Source organism: Corvus hawaiiensis, chromosome 6 (assembly GCF_020740725.1).
Source record: "Corvus hawaiiensis isolate bCorHaw1 chromosome 6, bCorHaw1.pri.cur, whole genome shotgun sequence".
In the NCBI taxonomy this organism is placed as follows: domain Eukaryota; kingdom Metazoa; phylum Chordata; class Aves; order Passeriformes; family Corvidae; genus Corvus; species Corvus hawaiiensis.
Window position 1 is genome coordinate 18,021,143 of NC_063218.1, and position 17,338 is coordinate 18,038,480.

The 17,338-nt window shown below is 38.2% G+C and overlaps 1 protein-coding gene across 4 annotated transcripts in view; it reads left to right on the plus strand.

The window, feature by feature from the left end:
• The window catches only part of PTPN21 (protein tyrosine phosphatase non-receptor type 21), a 46,177-nt gene that overhangs the window by 22,279 nt on the left and 6,560 nt on the right, over positions 1–17,338 (plus strand). For 3 of the 4 annotated variants that reach the window (XM_048307999.1, XM_048308000.1, XM_048308001.1), the window contains exons 9-19: positions 1,955–2,042; positions 2,732–2,811; positions 3,974–4,075; positions 4,627–4,687; positions 5,277–5,361; positions 7,554–9,019; positions 11,284–11,421; positions 13,779–14,000; positions 15,186–15,314; positions 15,622–15,856; positions 16,392–16,552. In XM_048307999.1, the coding sequence (XP_048163956.1) occupies positions 1,955–2,042; positions 2,732–2,811; positions 3,974–4,075; positions 4,627–4,687; positions 5,277–5,361; positions 7,554–9,019; positions 11,284–11,421; positions 13,779–14,000; positions 15,186–15,314; positions 15,622–15,856; positions 16,392–16,552 (2,767 nt within the window). The remainder of the gene's footprint in view (positions 1–1,954; positions 2,043–2,731; positions 2,812–3,973; positions 4,076–4,626; positions 4,688–5,276; positions 5,362–7,553; positions 9,020–11,283; positions 11,422–13,778; positions 14,001–15,185; positions 15,315–15,621; positions 15,857–16,391; positions 16,553–17,338) is intronic. The other variant, XM_048308002.1, reaches the window with a different exon arrangement.

Here is a 17,338-nt window from a genome sequence, read left to right on the forward strand (position 1 = left end):
GAGCTCTGACTTATCTAACACTTAAAATTCAGTCTTCATGTGAAATGGCTTCCCACTGACTTTAAGGGGGGTTGCTTGGGCATCTTTGGGCAGAATTTGGAATAAATTTTTAGAAGACATTTTGAGATTTTTTATAAAATGAGTCTCAGCAATTTATAGTTATTGCTAAAGCAAGAAAGGGTTTATTCTTATGAACTTTAATCTTCTAGAATTGAATTTTTGACTGAATATGAACAGAAAGCTTGAAATCCTATGGTCCAGCAGTTACTGGAACATCACTTCTGGTGCATTTCTGGGATTAGAGAAAGTAGCAACTGTGCTTCTTTCTGGTTAGTAGTTTTGTTTGACAGAATTCATAAATTCACTACTGTTAAATGTCCTTCACAGAAATTTCTGTCTCTGCTGTGATAGGAGAGCTGATGCTGAGATCTTTTTAATTGTCTGGAGTCATCAAAGTGCCCTGCTCTGCTTTCCTACAGCATTAAACAACAGCTGTACTTATCAAACACACAGAGAGAGGAATAAAGATTTGTCCATGCATTTCACATTAATTCTCAAAGAATTGCAGATGCAGTGTCTGTAAACATAGGAGAAAAGTTGCACATTGGGAAGCAACAGAAAGTTTCATATTCCAGTTTCAGAATTCAGTTTTCTGCTCTTTTGCTTGTTTGTTGTATGGCTATGGGCAATTCCGTCATGGGTAGCAATATCATGGTATTTGGGTGGCGATAAAGCATAGGCAAATGACCCATTAGTATAGTTTACAAAGACTGGGTTATGCTTGAGATTGGTTCAGGTAATTTCATAGTTGTCTCCAGAAAGGATTATGAACCAAGACCTTAAATTTGAGGGATTTTTGTTCTACATCAGAATGGAGACATTAATGTTTCTCTATCTCATATACATGAGGGAATTGCTGTGGAAAAATGCTAAAAATCACCTCTATGTAATGAAAATGGGAGTCATATAAATACCTTTAGAGAGAGCCCTATATACAGGTCATGCTTTTTCCATGTATTTGTGCACTGCAGAATATTCTTTTAATAAATCTATGATACGGGCTTTATTTACACTAACATAATACTAATGGTTCAAGCTAAATTTGCATTTAAAAAGAAGCTGAATAAATATATTTTATTTTATGCAATCTAAATTTTTTTCATCTGTCAATGTGCAAGAGTTCTAGAAAATATACATAATAATGCCTTAAAGGCTTTTGTTTAGTGTAGATTTAAATTTTTTATATGGTTTGCTTTCAAACAGTTGGGACATTATAATTTACTGATAATTAAATTTGTCTAAATTTGATTTTTTTTTTAAAGAACATTTGACAGAATTTCAAATGAAAGACAAGTAATAATTGTAACTACTGTACACGTTGTACATCTTCCCAAGAGTTACTCACGTACATGTTTTCCTTTCAGCAGCCATTAATGGTAAGGAAGTGATGGTCTGCAACTTGTTCAGATAGATTAATGAACTTTTTCACAGAATCATAAAATGATTTTTTACAGAATCATAGACTTACAGCATATACTGTCTTGAGAGGGACCCATCAGGACCATCCACTCCAACTCCTGGCCCTGCACAGGACACCCCAAGAGTCACACCATGTCCCTGAGAGCATTGTCCAAACACTTCTTGAACTCTGTCAGGCTTGGGGCTGTGACCACTTCCCTGGGGAGCTGTTGGAGTACCCAGCCACCCTCTGGGTGAAAAGCTTTTTCAGGATATCCAGCCTAAACCTCCCCTGACTCAGCTTCAGGCCATTTCCTCGAGTCCTGTCACTGGTCACAGGATGGAAGAGATCAATGTCTGCCTCTCCTCTTCCCCTCATGAGGATGTCCTCATTCCTTTATCTGTATTCTTGGTGGTGGTTCTGGTCTTCAGTCGCATTTTTAATGGTGTGGAAATCAGAGCTTGTCCAGTCATATCCTGTCCCTTTTGTCTGCAGGTGGCACGATATTGCCAACATGTCCCACAATAAATCCTTTTTCGCATTAGAGTTGGCAAACAAAGAAGAGACAATTCAGTTCCAAACTGTGAGTACATTTTTTTTCATTAAGTCATCAGTAAATAAAAACACAACTTAAAACTGATCATTTAACTCAAAGGTTAAAACCTAACTTCTATATATTTAGCAGCTTTGAACTGTATGAGTCAAATGTAATAACACTGCCTTTGGCCAGCTTTCTATGGGAAGGCATTAAGAATTGGATCTTTTACGTTGAGTACATTGAAATGTTTGGTTATGAGGTCATAAAAATTTTCATCCATTCCAGCAAAATTTCTGGGATTTTTTTTTGACTTTTAAATCAGTGGCAATTAAGTTAAATATAGCCTTAGAGCTTTGCTGGAATGGGCCACGGCATTCCTTGCAGAATTAATTTTATGCAGCATCTACCAGTGGCTTTGTCAAATGGCAGCTGTTGACAATCTTATGGCAATCTTAACTATAAATTGTGTTAGTATTACAGCTGATAGGAGTGTCTTGAGCAAACAGCTTCTACTTTCAAATTTCATAAGTCTAAGAAAATTGTTAGGCTAGAGTGCATATTTGGGCCTGCAAAGTAGACTTTTAGGGAAAACGTGGTGACATTAATGAAGTTACATTAAAATGAAATTGGTCAATGGTAATTTAATCTTAAAAAATTCAGTGGCTTGTCTGAAAGCAAGTGAAGGGTATGAATATTTGACTTAATGCAAATGTTGGGTTTTGTTTTTTTGGCAGGAAGATATGGAAACAGCAAAATATGTGTGGAGGATGTGTGTGGCTAGACACAAATTTTACAGACTAAATAAATGCAGCCTGTAAGTAGTATACATTAGCAGAAGTCTTGGTGCCCTTGCAGCTTCCACTGGGAAGTGAAATCTCCTACTTCCTCTGTAAAGTCTTTACTGTCCTTTTTAGATGATAGTTATTAATTACTTGGGTTCATTTTCTTAATATTTTTTGAGAAAATATTACCACCAGTTTTTGAAATACATCCTGCTTTATAACAGAGGACAATATTAAATACTGAAATCTTACCATAAGTAATAATGTTTGGCCTTTGCTTCTGGATCTCAATGCTGTGAGATACTTCAGTTGCTTTGGGGTCTAATATTGCTAGTGCTTGTGAGCAACTGGAACCACGAGGGTTTTGGCCTGTGTTTGGGTGAACTGCTCTGAAAGGACACTAGAGGCTTTAAAAGGGTGGGCAGTGTATGTGAAGCACTCCTGAAATGTGCTGGATTGACAGCTGAGAGGTATGTGGTTCTTCAGATATCCCTGGAATCTGTATAGCTCAAGTAGCACCAGTGCAAAGTAAATTTAATACAATTCATCATATTAAATTTAAATGGGCTGGTCCCCAACTTGTAAATCAATGGCTGGAATTTGAGTTACTTTCTTGGTACAGCTTTCCTTCAGTTAAGTTTCTTCAGTCAAAGAATAGAGAATTAGACACGACTAGTCCGCTGTTGAAAAAGCATGATTCCCACATGTTTCATTCCTCTTCATACACAGGAAAATAGATGTTTGAAATCTACTGAGAACAGTAGAAAGATAATCAAGTATTTTGTGCCACAGGTGACTCATTAATGTGTTTAATGCTAATTTATTTGAGAAGTAAGATCAATTTGAAATAGAGTAAACCTCATACCTCAAAGCCTGTAAACCTGTCTGTCTTTTGAGAGTGATAAGAAGCATTGGTCGAAGTAGTGCATTTGTGGCACTTGTGCATTTCTGTCTGAACAATGTCAGTTTGTAGTTCTGTAGTTCCTGTATTGAATGTCGGTCTCTAGGATTACTTATTGTAATTGTTTCACTGCAGCATGGTTTTACATGAGGTTAAATCCTCAAAAAAAAAATCTGATTATCTCTACTTTTAAGATTTCCTGTCATCTGGTCCTGCAGCTGAAAACTGTCTTATGCATGCCTGTATCAACTTCAGGGGTTTTTTTTCTAAATCTATACATACCTTGTCTTTAGAGACTCCTTGGACTCTCCACCTGAGGAGGGCTCTCAGAAATCTTCCCTCATTCTTTCCCTTCCACGCTTTCCAATCCTTTCTCGTCCTTCACTTCCCAAAGGGTGAGCTTAAAAACATCTTTCTCGCTGAAAAATAGCAGTTCATTTGTATCATGCTGTTTTTTGACCTCTGTCTTGCTACAAGATACAGAGCACAGGTGCAGTGTAGGGTGGGGGGAAAAGGAGCTTAAGACTTCTGAACCTTATGTCCTGGAGCCAACCCAACAAATTATGAAAATTCGTTACCACTAGCATGACTGTTAGATCATACAAATGGTAATGCAGTATAGTCATGCTTTCCAGTTCCTGTAACATCTGTAACGTTACGGTCCCTAAACAATTTTATGTCTGACTTGTAGAACAGGCGATTTTATGTGGGGTTCAAAGAACTAACTACGGTATTTTGATCTTGGATTTTTGATTTTTGCTTTGTGATGGTGGCTAATGCACACAGCTCTTTTGAGACTGCTGTAAAGGCTAACACAGGCTTGGCTCCAAGAAACGTAGAGTTCAAAATGTTCAATTTTTAATTGAACTTGGGAGTGTTTTCTGATGTTTGAAATAGGTCTTGCTATTGTTAAGAATAATTTTTTACCATAAAATTTCTTCTATAGACAAACTCAGCCCGTTACAGTGAATCCTGTTAGAAGACGATCTTCATCCAGGATGTCCATGGTAAGGAAAGCAAATAGCTTTATGTTTGCTTTTTTATGGATTTCAGTTGACTTTGAACCAAACATTGGTCCCTTTCAGTGAAATAAAATTAGTAGTGAAAAAGATGAGTGTAGTATGTGAGGAACTGTTTGTGACTTGTAGGAAGAGCTGCTGTGTAATATCTAAATTGTGGAATTAAAATAATTGCAGTGAAAAATATTTTAAACACTTCCATTTTCAGTTTGAATACTGTCTCTAGGACACTCTCCTAGATGTCAGATGGCAAGATACAGTCTTGGGTTAGTGGTGTATGATTTCCAGGTTTTCTTCCTGTTTTTTAAATTATTTTTTGTATGATCTCAAAGGAGAAACTTATATTGCAGATTTAGAGACATGGTTTAAGACTAAGGCTTTGTTTGTGTTTATTTGTAATATTATACACATATAATACATAATGCATATTACTATAATGTGTGTAATGCTATATATAATACATACATTGTTACATGTATATATAATGGTATATGTTATATATTAAAAAAAACTTCAAGAATTATTTTTAAAAAGAATAATCAGTTTTTAAGTAACAGTAAGATGTTTGCTTTCTTAGCCTAAGCCTCAGCCTTATATGATGCCTCCACCACCTCAACTGCATTACAATGGTCATTATACTGAACCATATGCATCTTCCCAAGGTAAGTTCATTAAATCCCTGGCCACACTACACAGCTTTAGAAGGTTAAAGCTATAATTTGTATTTGTAGCTACTTCAGCTAGAGCTGAATAAATTAATAGGTGAACATGGGATAGGTTTGTACTAGAACAGTCATTGAAGTGCTTGCTGCTACTCTAGACACATAGGCTAATGTGAAATACAGTCATGGAATCACAGAATTGTTTAGGTTGGAAAAGACCTTTAAGATCATCAAGTCCAAGCATCAGCACAGCACTGTCAAATCCACCACTAAACCATGTCCCCAGGTGCCACATCTACATGTCTGTTAAATACCTCCAGGGATGGTGACTCCACTTCTCTGGACAAGCCGGTTCCAGTGCTTGACCAGCCTTTCCAAGAAGAAATTTCCTAATATCCTATCTAAACCTCCCCTGTTGCAACTTGAGGCCATTCCCTCTTGTCCTGCTGCTTGTTACCTGGGAGGACGCAAACACACCTCACTACAACCTTCTTTCAGGTAGTTGTAGAGAGCAATAAGGTCCTCCCTGAGTCTCTTTTTCTCCGGGCTAAACAACTGCAGTTTCTTCCACTGTTCCTCCTCCATATCCTCTCCTATGGGAGATGAGCAATGCCAGTTAGGATAGCATATGCAGCAACTGTAGATTGAGGTGTCTTCTGTGAGTTTAAGCTGACTATTGCTTTTTTTGGTTCATGTATCAAGCTGGTATGGCATTGTGAGATCCTTGTCAATATTGGTCTTAATAGCTGCGAAGAGATTGCCCCCAGACAATTCACACAGCTAAAATTTTTTTTTAAAAAAGTAAATCCAGAATTCAGGAAGAGAGACATTTGTCTAAGTTTGCTAGACCTCAAGGTGTTGAGGAATTCAAAGGCTAAGGCAGGTTATGGACTTGGTATCTATTATATTGAAACAAAGAAAGAAAAAAACCCAAGCAAACCCTAGCTAATATTCTCAAGCAATGTAGACTCCTTATCTTAGTGGTCTACAGCTGACTCATGGCTGCTTTCCCTCATCATTTTGATTGTTACACATTGTGTCTTTAATTAACAAAGTTGCTGCCCTGAAGGGCTGAATCTAATCTTTTGCAAAGTCTCCTGAAGTTTGATAGGAACTTTCCAGACCTACAAATCTGCTGGATAAATAGTACTCTAAGAAGCCAGCTCACTGGGAAGGGAATATGCACATTTTCTATCTAAGCAGAGTTACACAGGTCTTCATGAAATTCAGGTATTCAGCTACATTCAGAATGTAGCTGAATTCTTTCCGGTTTAGTGTTGGAAGTATTGTTGGGTACTTGCTACTACAAGCACAAGTGCAATTTTTGAACATCTTTTTCATGAAATGATTTTTGATTGTCAGCAAATTCACTAACATAAGCGTGGCAATTATTTTGGTAAACCCAAGAAGTTAAATCATGGAAGGCATCTACAGCAATGGCTGAATTGTTCTCTTCTGGGGACTGGCAAATTGTACATCCAATGAAGTAGTAATGAAATTATTAAATGTGTCTTGGATGTATGAACTGTTAGATCATTTTCTCACCCATCAGAGTAGGTATATGTTAATGTGTGAAAAATATATGGTGGTAGTTTAAACTGTCTCCAAAATTTCTGGAGAAAAGTTAATTTGGTTTTTTTTTTGAGGTCTTGTGGTACTAGATCTACATGTGCCCTGAAGGAGTAGAAGAGAGAAGAGCAAGGGTTTCTGTTTGGTTGTTATGGGACTGTTTTTATGGTTTTGGTGGAGTTTTGTTTTGTTCTTTGTGGAGGTTTTTTTTTTTTCTTTCTTTGCTGTTCAAGCTGTTTACATTAGTGCAAAACCTGGTGTGGACATTCATTTTTTCAGTGGTGTGGTTTAAGATTGATATGTCCTTTTTGAATCTTGGACTGAAACTTAGGAAACCTCTCCTAAACAGAAGAAAATAATTCTTAAACAGACAGTGTTTTCCCATGGGGGTTTGCATCATTGAAATAAATATAGTAGGTTTTTCTGGTATATATACCTTGGGTATCAACAAAAACAGAAAAGCTGGAGTTTTGGTTTGGGATTTTTCCCCTTCCCATTTCAATACATAGCTTAGAATAATTGAGGTTTTGAAAATCTCAAACATTGCCTTAGCTACATCTTAATAGAGGATAACTTTGTTTGATGTCCTGGACATAAAGATTGTTCTTAAACTTTACTTTCAGATAACCTCTTTGTCAGCAATCAGAATGGATACTACTGTCACTCTCAGACTAGCTTGGATAGAACCCCTCATGACTACAGTGGTCGGATCCGCAATGGGAGTGTCTACAGTGCACACAGCACAAACTCCTTGAACAATCCACAGCATTATTTGCAGCCGTCCCCCATGTCCTCTAATCCAAGCATTACTGGAAGTGATGTCCTCAGAACTGATTATGTCCCATCACACAGACACAGTGCACTAATACCACCTTCTTATCGTCCCACGCCAGACTATGAGACTGTGATGAGACAGCTCAACAGGGGGATGGTGCATACAGATAGGCAGAGTCATTCAATGAGAAATCTTAACATCAGCAACTCATATGCTTACAGCAGGCCTGATGCCTTAGTTTACAGTCAGCCTGAAATTCGAGAACATGCCCACTTTGCTGCCCCACAGTCTAACCATTATCCATTTAACCTGAACTACAGCTTTCATAGCCAATCCCCCTATCCCTATCCCGCTGAAAAGCGCCCAGTTGTTGGGGCAGTCAGTGTGCCTGAGTTGACAAATGTGCAGCTCCAGGCTCAGGATTATCCAGCACCAAATATAATGAAGACTCAAGTCTATCGACCACCTCCCCCATACCCATACCCAAGACCTGCAAATAGTACTCCAGACCTTTCACGACATATCTACATCAGCAGCAGCAATCCAGATCTCATCACAAGGAGAGTGCACCATTCTGTCCAGACATTTCAGGAAGACAGCCTGCCTGTGGCACATTCTCTTCAGGAGGTCAGTGAACCTCTAACATCAGCACGCCATGCTCAGCTGCAGAAAAGGAACAGTATTGAAATAGCAGGCTTGACTCCCAGCTTTGAAGGAATAAGAATTAAAGAGAGGACCATGTCAGCTTCTGCAGCAGATGTGGCTCTTCCAAGAGTTATCTCAGAAGGGTCACAGCCCAACATTCTGCTGGAGAGAACGAAGCAAAAAGAAGGTGAGCAAGAAGAATGCGTGAACTGTGATCACAAGAAAACCCTTTCAGATGCCACTATGCTGATTCACAGTAGTGAGGAAGAAGAAGAATTTGAAGAAGAGAACAAGGCCAGTACAAGTCTTTCTCCTCTTCCTGAAGATCAAACCCAACTTTCATCTGTTATGGGAGGTTATTCTCATGATTCAGTACTAAACTACCCTTATAGCTCTGTTGCTTCATCTGCTGGCCCTTTGCATATTCTTGAGCCTAAATTACATATTACAGAGGCAGAAAAGAGAATGAAAGATATGAGCCCTGTTCATTTACTAGTAGAAAGCCAGGTACAGAGAAGAGGGGAAGGACTGCTTACTCCATCTATGTCAGAATCTGATCTTACAACATCAGGGAGATACAGAGTAAGGAAAGATTCAGTAAAGAAGAGACCTGTGTCCGATCTTTTGTCTGGGAAGAAGAATATTGTGGAAGGCCTTCCCCCTCTAGGTGTAAGTGGATACTATTTCTCTTGTTTCGGGTTGTCTGTAGCAGTTGATTGGGATTTTTGTTTGAGATTTGGGGTTCTTTTAATCAACCTGAGATGCTTTTAAAATATATTAATTAAAAGCTACCTTAAGCTTGACCTTTATTTTTCTGTGTTTCCCTGATTAACTGTGCTTAGCTATCTTTTATCCCCTTCTCTGCCATGTTTGAGTTCTGTTTGTATTGTCCTCCCACGCAAATCCAGCTGTGCAGTCTTTATCCATCTGAAAACCTAACCTGGCTAGGAGCTTTAGAATGAGCTAATTTAAAGTCAGTTCTAGATCCCTATTCGGCCGTATTTCTTATCTGGAGCAGAAGCAACTCTTTCCATTCAACTTTCTCATCTTCTCACTGAAAAATCATAGGTAGCCAGAATGTTCACTTTTTAAAAAATTTGTTTGCCCGCTTCTTCTGATCTAAGAGGGAACCTGACACCTTAAGGAACAAATTCTTTCCTTGCATTCTCTTCTTTACTCCATGCCTTTCCTTTTTCATATCCTTTCCCTTTTGCTTTCTCTTCAAGCTGTTTTTATCCCACTAAAGGTATTTCTTGCTTATCATGTCTCTTTCTCCTACTCCAATCTTATGATGCCATAAATAGTGAAAAACTGCAAGTTTCACCTTTCCTATAATTCCCACCTCATAGAAACATCAAGGTCTATGTGGACTGTACAATTTTACTGGCACTCCTAAGTGCCCACTTTGTTTTAGACTTTTGTTCAGTTTTAGTAGTTTGTGGCAGATCTCAGGTGCTAATACAGGAAGACCATTTTTTATTATTATTTTGCCTTTTAAAATTGATTGATACCTGAGTGTCAAATAATTTTCTGCACAAATTGGACTGCAGAGGTAGTACTATATAACTTGTACTGCTGTGGTAATGTACAGCTGATGCTGCAAAAGCTAACCTATGCAAAACTATGTGTTGAAATAGTTCCTGCTCTCACAAGTTTTTGTCTGTCAGATACGCTATACATGGAGCTGAACACTATGAAACAAACCTCCATCAGCTTAAATTCAATTTATAATTGTGTATGTTTTTCTATGTCTTCTTCCTTCTGTTTTTTTAATGTGGATATAGGAAAAAAATGTGATACCATTCTCCTTGTGTTCACATTTAGATAGTTACTTAGTATTTGTTCTCCAAAAGATACATTTTCAGACAATAATGTGTCTACCAAAATCATACCCTGCTTTTCCTTTTGACAATTATGTAGATATTCTTGTCAACCTTTAAATTAAATTAATATTAGAACTTTTTCATTGAGAGCGTCCAGTAACATAGTTTGTAGTTCAGAAACATTTGAGTGTTGTTGCATATTACCTTTCTGTATTCATAACTGAGATGAATATCCTAGTTACAAAGCTGGCCCCTACCAATGCTTGCACATTTTGCTTTTCAGCGAACTTTTATTGTTGTATTTGTGTTCACTTCACTTTTAAATGCAGTCTCATCTTCTTAGCTTTGTCTTCCTATATCTTACCACCATTTAACTTTTGAAAGCATTGATTATCATTCAAGCAGCATATGCGCTCATATTTTCAGTGTATTTTTGTTAACAACTAAACTTAGCGACTGCAGGAATGATGAAATTTTCTCTTACCCTTTTTAAAAGAATAATTTGAATTAATTCTTTCATAGAAATCCCCCTTTGATATTTTTCTCAAATAATGAATGGTAATTCCGTAATTTAGACTCATGGCCTGGTGCAGGAGTCAAATCTGTCTGCAGTTCTGTGTTCATGTTTTGTATGTCAAGTTCGTTGCAAACTTAGTAAAATATTTAACTGTATTCAAATATCTTAAAGGTATATGATCATTGCTTGATTGTAGGGAAGAAAAGTGCCTGAAAACTGAATAGTCTAGTAAGGAATCATTTTTATGTATTACTGGTTTTGGGAAGTGATCCCAGGTCTGTTCAAGAATGTTAATTATCCAGAGTGGCCACCTCACGCCCTCAGTCATGAGCTTTGTAGAGAACAATATTTGTCATTCTCATGCAGTTTCATTAACCAGTCTGGAATGAAGACAGACTTGTGTTGTGTCCTTGGAGGAATGTAGTCCCACCACCCTAATCTGTCACTGCAGTGCTTCTCAAAGGAAAAGGTCAGAGCTGTTCGAAGAAGGGGCCAGAGAAGTATCCTTTACTTAGCTGAACTCATTTGGTTTCTGCTTTGTAACATAATCAGCTATTTAAGATTATTTACAAGTTTTAGCTTTTCTTTTGCAGGGCATGAAAAAGAATAAAAATGATGCAAAAAAAATGGGGCCTCTGAAGCTAGCTGCCCTAAATGGACTGGCATTGACTAGAATGCCTCTGCCAGATGAGGGGAAGGAAGAGTCAACAAGAGCAACAAATGATGAACGAGTATGTTGAAGTTTTTTAATGTTTGATTTACACTAGCAATTTTTCAAAATTACATTATTATGAATGATATCTTTTATTGACTTTAAAATGCTTCATATTAAGGCAACTCAAATGCTGAGAATAGAAACAAAGAAAAATATTTCTGACTGACAAGTCATTGCTAGAAATATTGTGCGTAACTCAGATTTTTCTTTAGGGTGACAGTGATTCAACTATAGTTTACCCTTTGAACATACAGGAAGCTAATTAACTAGTATGTGCTGATACATTTTTATGCAACTCTTCCTATTTTCTTTCTTAATTTGGGGTTTTCCAGAGTGAAAAGGTGTGAAACCTACAATTCTGAGTGTGAGATTGATTTTAGTCATAATTATTAGTAATTTATATGGTGTTTAGAGTAGGTTTTGCAGTTAAATTGCATCCCCAGAGTAAAACTTGTGCAGATTGTATTTATCTGTTTTCTTCAGGTGGAGCCCATAAAATGTAGATGGAACTTGTTTGGTCTGCTGAAATTTTAATCTCAGTAAAAGATGTCAGATCAATGAGAGGACATCAGGTTGTAGAATTTGAGGATCATTCTTTGAGAAATGTAAGACTCCATTGGCTTGTGTCAGGATAAAAAACATCAGTAAATCTGCTTCAGCCTGTTGCATATATCATTAAAGAAGTGCAGGAAAGTGAAATACAGTCAATATTCAGGCTGTGATGGGCTACGAAGAACAGTGCTGCCATCACACATCTGACCAGAACAACTAGATAAACCAAATTCTACAGTGATTATTGCCCATTCTGCAACCAGTGGTCTCTTTAGAATCCGATTCTGAGCGTGGCTGGGCATCCTCAGCTGCAGACCCTCTCTAGCTTGATTTTGTTGCTAGTCACTAGAGATCTAATCTAGGGATTCGAACCTGAAGGAATAGTCCTGCTCTCACCTGCTGCAGTTTAAATGCATAGGCCAAGAAAATTAATTGCAAGTCACTCAGTAAAAATTGGGTTGAACTACATGTACATTGCTTAAGATGCTAAGGGACAAAAATTAAAATTGTATTACTGAAATACAGGTTTAGTACCTGTGTCGGTTATTTCCTCTTACCTAGAGCCATCATCTCTTTCTGGCTTGACCTTTACTGGATTCAGCTGTGTTTGTATCCAGCTAGCTCTGCCCAAAGCATTGTGGCAAAGAGGAAACCATAAGTCAAGTTATGAAAAAGTCATACTTTTCAGAGTCACTACACTTTCTCTTCAGGCAGTCACATAGAGGTAGAATAAATACCATGAAATGGGAGTAGTTCCTAAAACAGGTGAGAAGATGCAATGCAAAGTACAACTGTGACATAAAAGGAAGTCCAGAGTGCAGACACTTTAGAAGATTAATTTAGTGTTGATTCAGTGCCTGTTTCATTGCTCAGCTTATGTTATCAGTTTAAATATGTGAATTTAGCCTAAAGATAATAAAGGAGTTTGTACAGTTGATGTATTGGTGTGCAAATTGCATATGATGGAAGTTTACACCTTCCTCTGCAACATTTGGCATACTTACTTGATAAAAGACACTTCTATGACCTGATACCACAGCACAGTTGCTGTAAGAATCTGGGGGCATGTGACATAGATGAAATTTTCTGGCTGGCATCCTACATATTATTCCTCTAATTATTGTTGGCAAAGAGATGCAGAAATTCCAGAAGCGTCTTATGATTTAGAAACAACTTGGTTTTAAAAGGGTAAAGGGGAGGGGGGAGCAGTTTATTAAATGAAAAAGACTGAATTATACTATTAGAAAAATTCTAATATTCAGGTTTATACCTGAACTGCAGCAACAGATTCTAAGGCAGCTTTCCTGCTGTAAGCAAAGTTTAGTTTTTCTCCATCCAAACAATTAAGTTTGTGGGGTTTTTTATTATTATTTTGAGGGGCTTTTATTATTGTAAGGTTAAAGGAGACCTTTCAAATGATGTCACCTAGCATGCTGTATGGAGCAGGTGGATCAAAGGTATTTGAGGCAGTATGCAGTATGCAGTATGGCACAGCTGTCTGCTTGGCCAGTTTTTTTCCCCTCAGCTGGGCTGTCTTTACAGAAACTATGAACTAATTTTTCCTTTACAAGCAGTATCCACATAGGTCTTTGTGACCTAATGAAGTCTAACAGGCTGCTTAGTTTTCACTTGAACAAAATTCCTCCTGGTTAGGTTTGCCTCTAATTTATTCTGGTATGTTTGTGGAAACATTAATAGCTGGAAAAGCATTGAAGAAGTATGTAGGAGAAGAAAATACATACATTTTATCCTTCATGAATTCTCTGTTAAAATAGACTCACCTTAGGATGTGACCTTGTATGGTTATCTGTGTTCTTTCAGTGCAAGATTCTGGAACAGCGGTTGGAGCAGGGGATGGTGTTCACGGAGTACGAGCGCATTCACAAGAAAAGGCTGATGGATGGTGAGTGCTCAGTAGCTCGCCTGCCTGAAAATGCCGAGAGAAACCGGTTCCAGGACGTCCTTCCTTATGATGATACCAGAGTAGAGCTGGTCCCAACCAAAGAAAATAACACGGGTTACATCAATGCATCTCATATCAAGGTGAGAGCAATACTCTTGGAGAGATATTTCCCAGTTTGTGTGGTAACTAAAAGTGCGTTTGGCTATCAATTTTGGTTTGGTAAGATGAGTGATAATCCCTCGATCTTTTTCTCTCTCTTTCCCTTCTTCTCCAGAAGTTTCTTCAGGGAAAGCAGGAACCTGTTTTCCTAATCATGTAGAATAATGGAGGGTTAATTATTGGAGAGATCTTCTGCAGTTTGCTTCTGTGTTGATCTGTGTCCTTTCTGTGTTGTCTCTCTGGAGATTGCTGCTAACAGAAGGCACGCCCATTCTTCCCAGAGCTAAGGAGGCAAATAGGTTTAAAACAAACTGGGATCCTCTGCAATGGCTGTGATATTTTTGAGCTGCAGTGACAGTCAATTGCTTCTTCTTTTTCTGTACTCTCAGACTGTGTCCACAATGGGCAGTGAGCAATCTCCCAGCTTAATCTTTTTTTGATGGTTAGAGGAACTGCCAGAGCCAGGCAGTTGAAAACTGACTTTTTCAAAACCACCAGTTGCCTTCTTTCCCCATCCTTAACTCTTTAAGTTCTGTTTAAAAGTGAAGAATTTGAAGGGTGACCTCAAGAACTTTCAAGGCAGTTAATTCATTTTTCAATACATTGACCTGCCTTAAGTGCAACTACAGTTGGCTTCATGCTTTCTCTGAAAAGAGTTGAGATTGTCAAAGCAGCACTCGTAGTTGTGTTGCTGTCTTTTTTTAATAAAGCTGTTTGTACACCGACATGGCAGCGTAGTTTTTCTGCTTCATTCACGAATGTTGACTGAATCTTCTGACCCTTCTCAAACAAGATAATATTTTTTCAGGAAATAAGAACTAGTACTGTAATAATAGTTACAGCACCAGAGTATGAAAGCTTCTCTAAACCTGAATTTGCTACAATACCTTAAATTCACAAAAGAGAAATACAATTTCATTTTCTCAGTTTTACATGGTGCTTATGATATAAAATACATTTATTTAGCTATGAGCCTATACAATTTTGTCTCTTCTGCATCTAATGTGACAAGATGCAGCTAAAAAATGGGGCAGATAAAACTCACAATGGGCGCTTACTTCTGTGGTGTTGCTGCCTTTTTTCATTTTGTGTGTCTTCAAATGGCTGACTTTAGAATTGGGGAAAGGGTTTTAATAATTACTCATCTAATGTCTTTCTTTTTACAGATCTCTGTTGGAGGCATAGAGTGGGATTACATTGCCACGCAGGGCCCTTTGCAGAATACATGTCAGGATTTCTGGCAGATGATCTGGGAACAAGGGATTGCGATCATAGCTATGGTGACGGCAGAGGAAGTGAGTAGAAATTGAGTCAGGTTTCTCCCAGAAATTCCACAATGATTTTTTTTATAATCTGTTAGAGGATCTTTGCTCCAACAAATAGACCGATCAAAGATAAGTTTCTAATGACCCCTTTCTGTCTTGATTTCTTTGGCAGAGAAATAAATTTGCAAACTCTTTCTGCTGGAAAGTTGGTTTTCTCAGTAAGAGGCCATAACACTCTAGTACTACTTAACAGAGGAGAGATACAGTTGTTACTACAGGAGCTTTAGCTGTATGGATGTTCTTAGGTTTCTTGTTAAGCAAGTGTTTTACTTTTAAGGAAAGTGGGAGAGAAAAAAGCTTCAGATACTGGCCACGTCTTGGTTCAAGACACAACACTGTGACATATGGAAGATTTAAGATTACCACGCGATTCCGTACTGACTCAGGCTGCTATGCAACTACAGGTTTGAAGATTAAACATCTTCTCACAGGACAGGAGAGAACGGTTTGGCATTTGCAGTATACTGACTGGCCAGAGCATGGCTGCCCAGAAGATTTAAAGGGATTTTTATGTAAGTTGTATTTAATAGCTTCGTTTTGGGGTGTGGTGTTTTTTTAATGACTTCTAAAATGGCTGCTATATATGAAGTAGCTTTTGACACAATGCCAAGCATTCCATTGGAAAAGGTTTCTTCACACCAGCAAGAGATACTGAACTATATTTTTTGCAGGAATATAGCTGACAGTTTATTAAAGTGACTCCTTCTGTCTAAAGCAAATAATTTACCAGAAGTCCATATAGAATAAAACATAATTGTATCACATACTACACATTTGTGTATGTTGCAGCAGTAGCAAGATGGCCACAAGCTGCCTTCAGTAGGAATAGGGGAAGAAGCAAAGGAAATCCTTACTAAAGTTAGATGATCCTTACAGATCTGTATTGCTATGGTTGGGGTATGACTTGTGATTTGTACAATGTATCATTTTTCTGTGGCATGTGGATTGTTAAATCACTGCTTTTCTGGTGGTCGTACAGTATAATAGCATAGCTTATGGGGGCTTCATCTCCTAAATTAATTACTCTTATCTTGTTGAACTTAATAGCATACTTGGAGGAGATACAGTCAGTGCGGCGCCACACGAACAGCACAGCAGACCCTAAAAGCTCTAATCCTCCCGTGCTGGTGCACTGCAGTGCAGGTGTGGGACGGACAGGAGTGGTCATACTGGCAGAGATCATGATTGCATGCTTGGAACACAATGAGGTGAGCTCTTTTTCTTTCTTGTGCTTTAAGTAATGCTAGGTAGTGGAAGAGTAAATAACCTGCCTAAAATATGTTACGGCTGTTCATCTGAGCAGCCTTTGGGAGAGGTCTTACCACTATGCTTGAAATAGCTCTTGGGAATTCAACAGAAGTTAATAATCTTCTAGAGCTGCCCACATGCACACCAGGCACTGGAATGCTCATTTGGATTCTTGACTCCCTAAGATGTTGAGTCATTGAGTGAAGCAAGGTATGCCCTAGGCCACTGAGCATATTTCAGGATTTCATCCTGACTTTACTGCTTCTTGCGTTAGAATTGATAATATTCAAGAACTGGCTGCTTTGTAGCCAGTCTCTGTACTTGTTATTATTTTGTTCCTAAGTGTAGTGTATTTGCAGTATCAGCCTCAGTAGAGGACAGAGTGGTATTTTAATAGAATAAAACCAGTCCTATCAACCTTTATCCAGAAGTGAACAGCTGTAAAATGTTCATTAATAATATAATGTGTCAACTGAAACCCAACAAACTTACTGTTTCATTATGCATCCCTCTCCTAACACTGTGACAGACTTTTTCAGCCATTAGGTTTGTGAAGACATAGGTGACTTTACCATTATGCATATTTCCCAGATGATCAGTGGTGTAGTGCAGTCCATACTGCAGGCATGGGCAATGAATTGTCAGAGCTGAAATCAGAACAGCTGATTCTGCCCTTAGATCACAAGGCACTGCTCCGAACCTCCTGCTGGGAAAGTGCAAGCCAGTTTCCTTGCCCCAGTCACTTG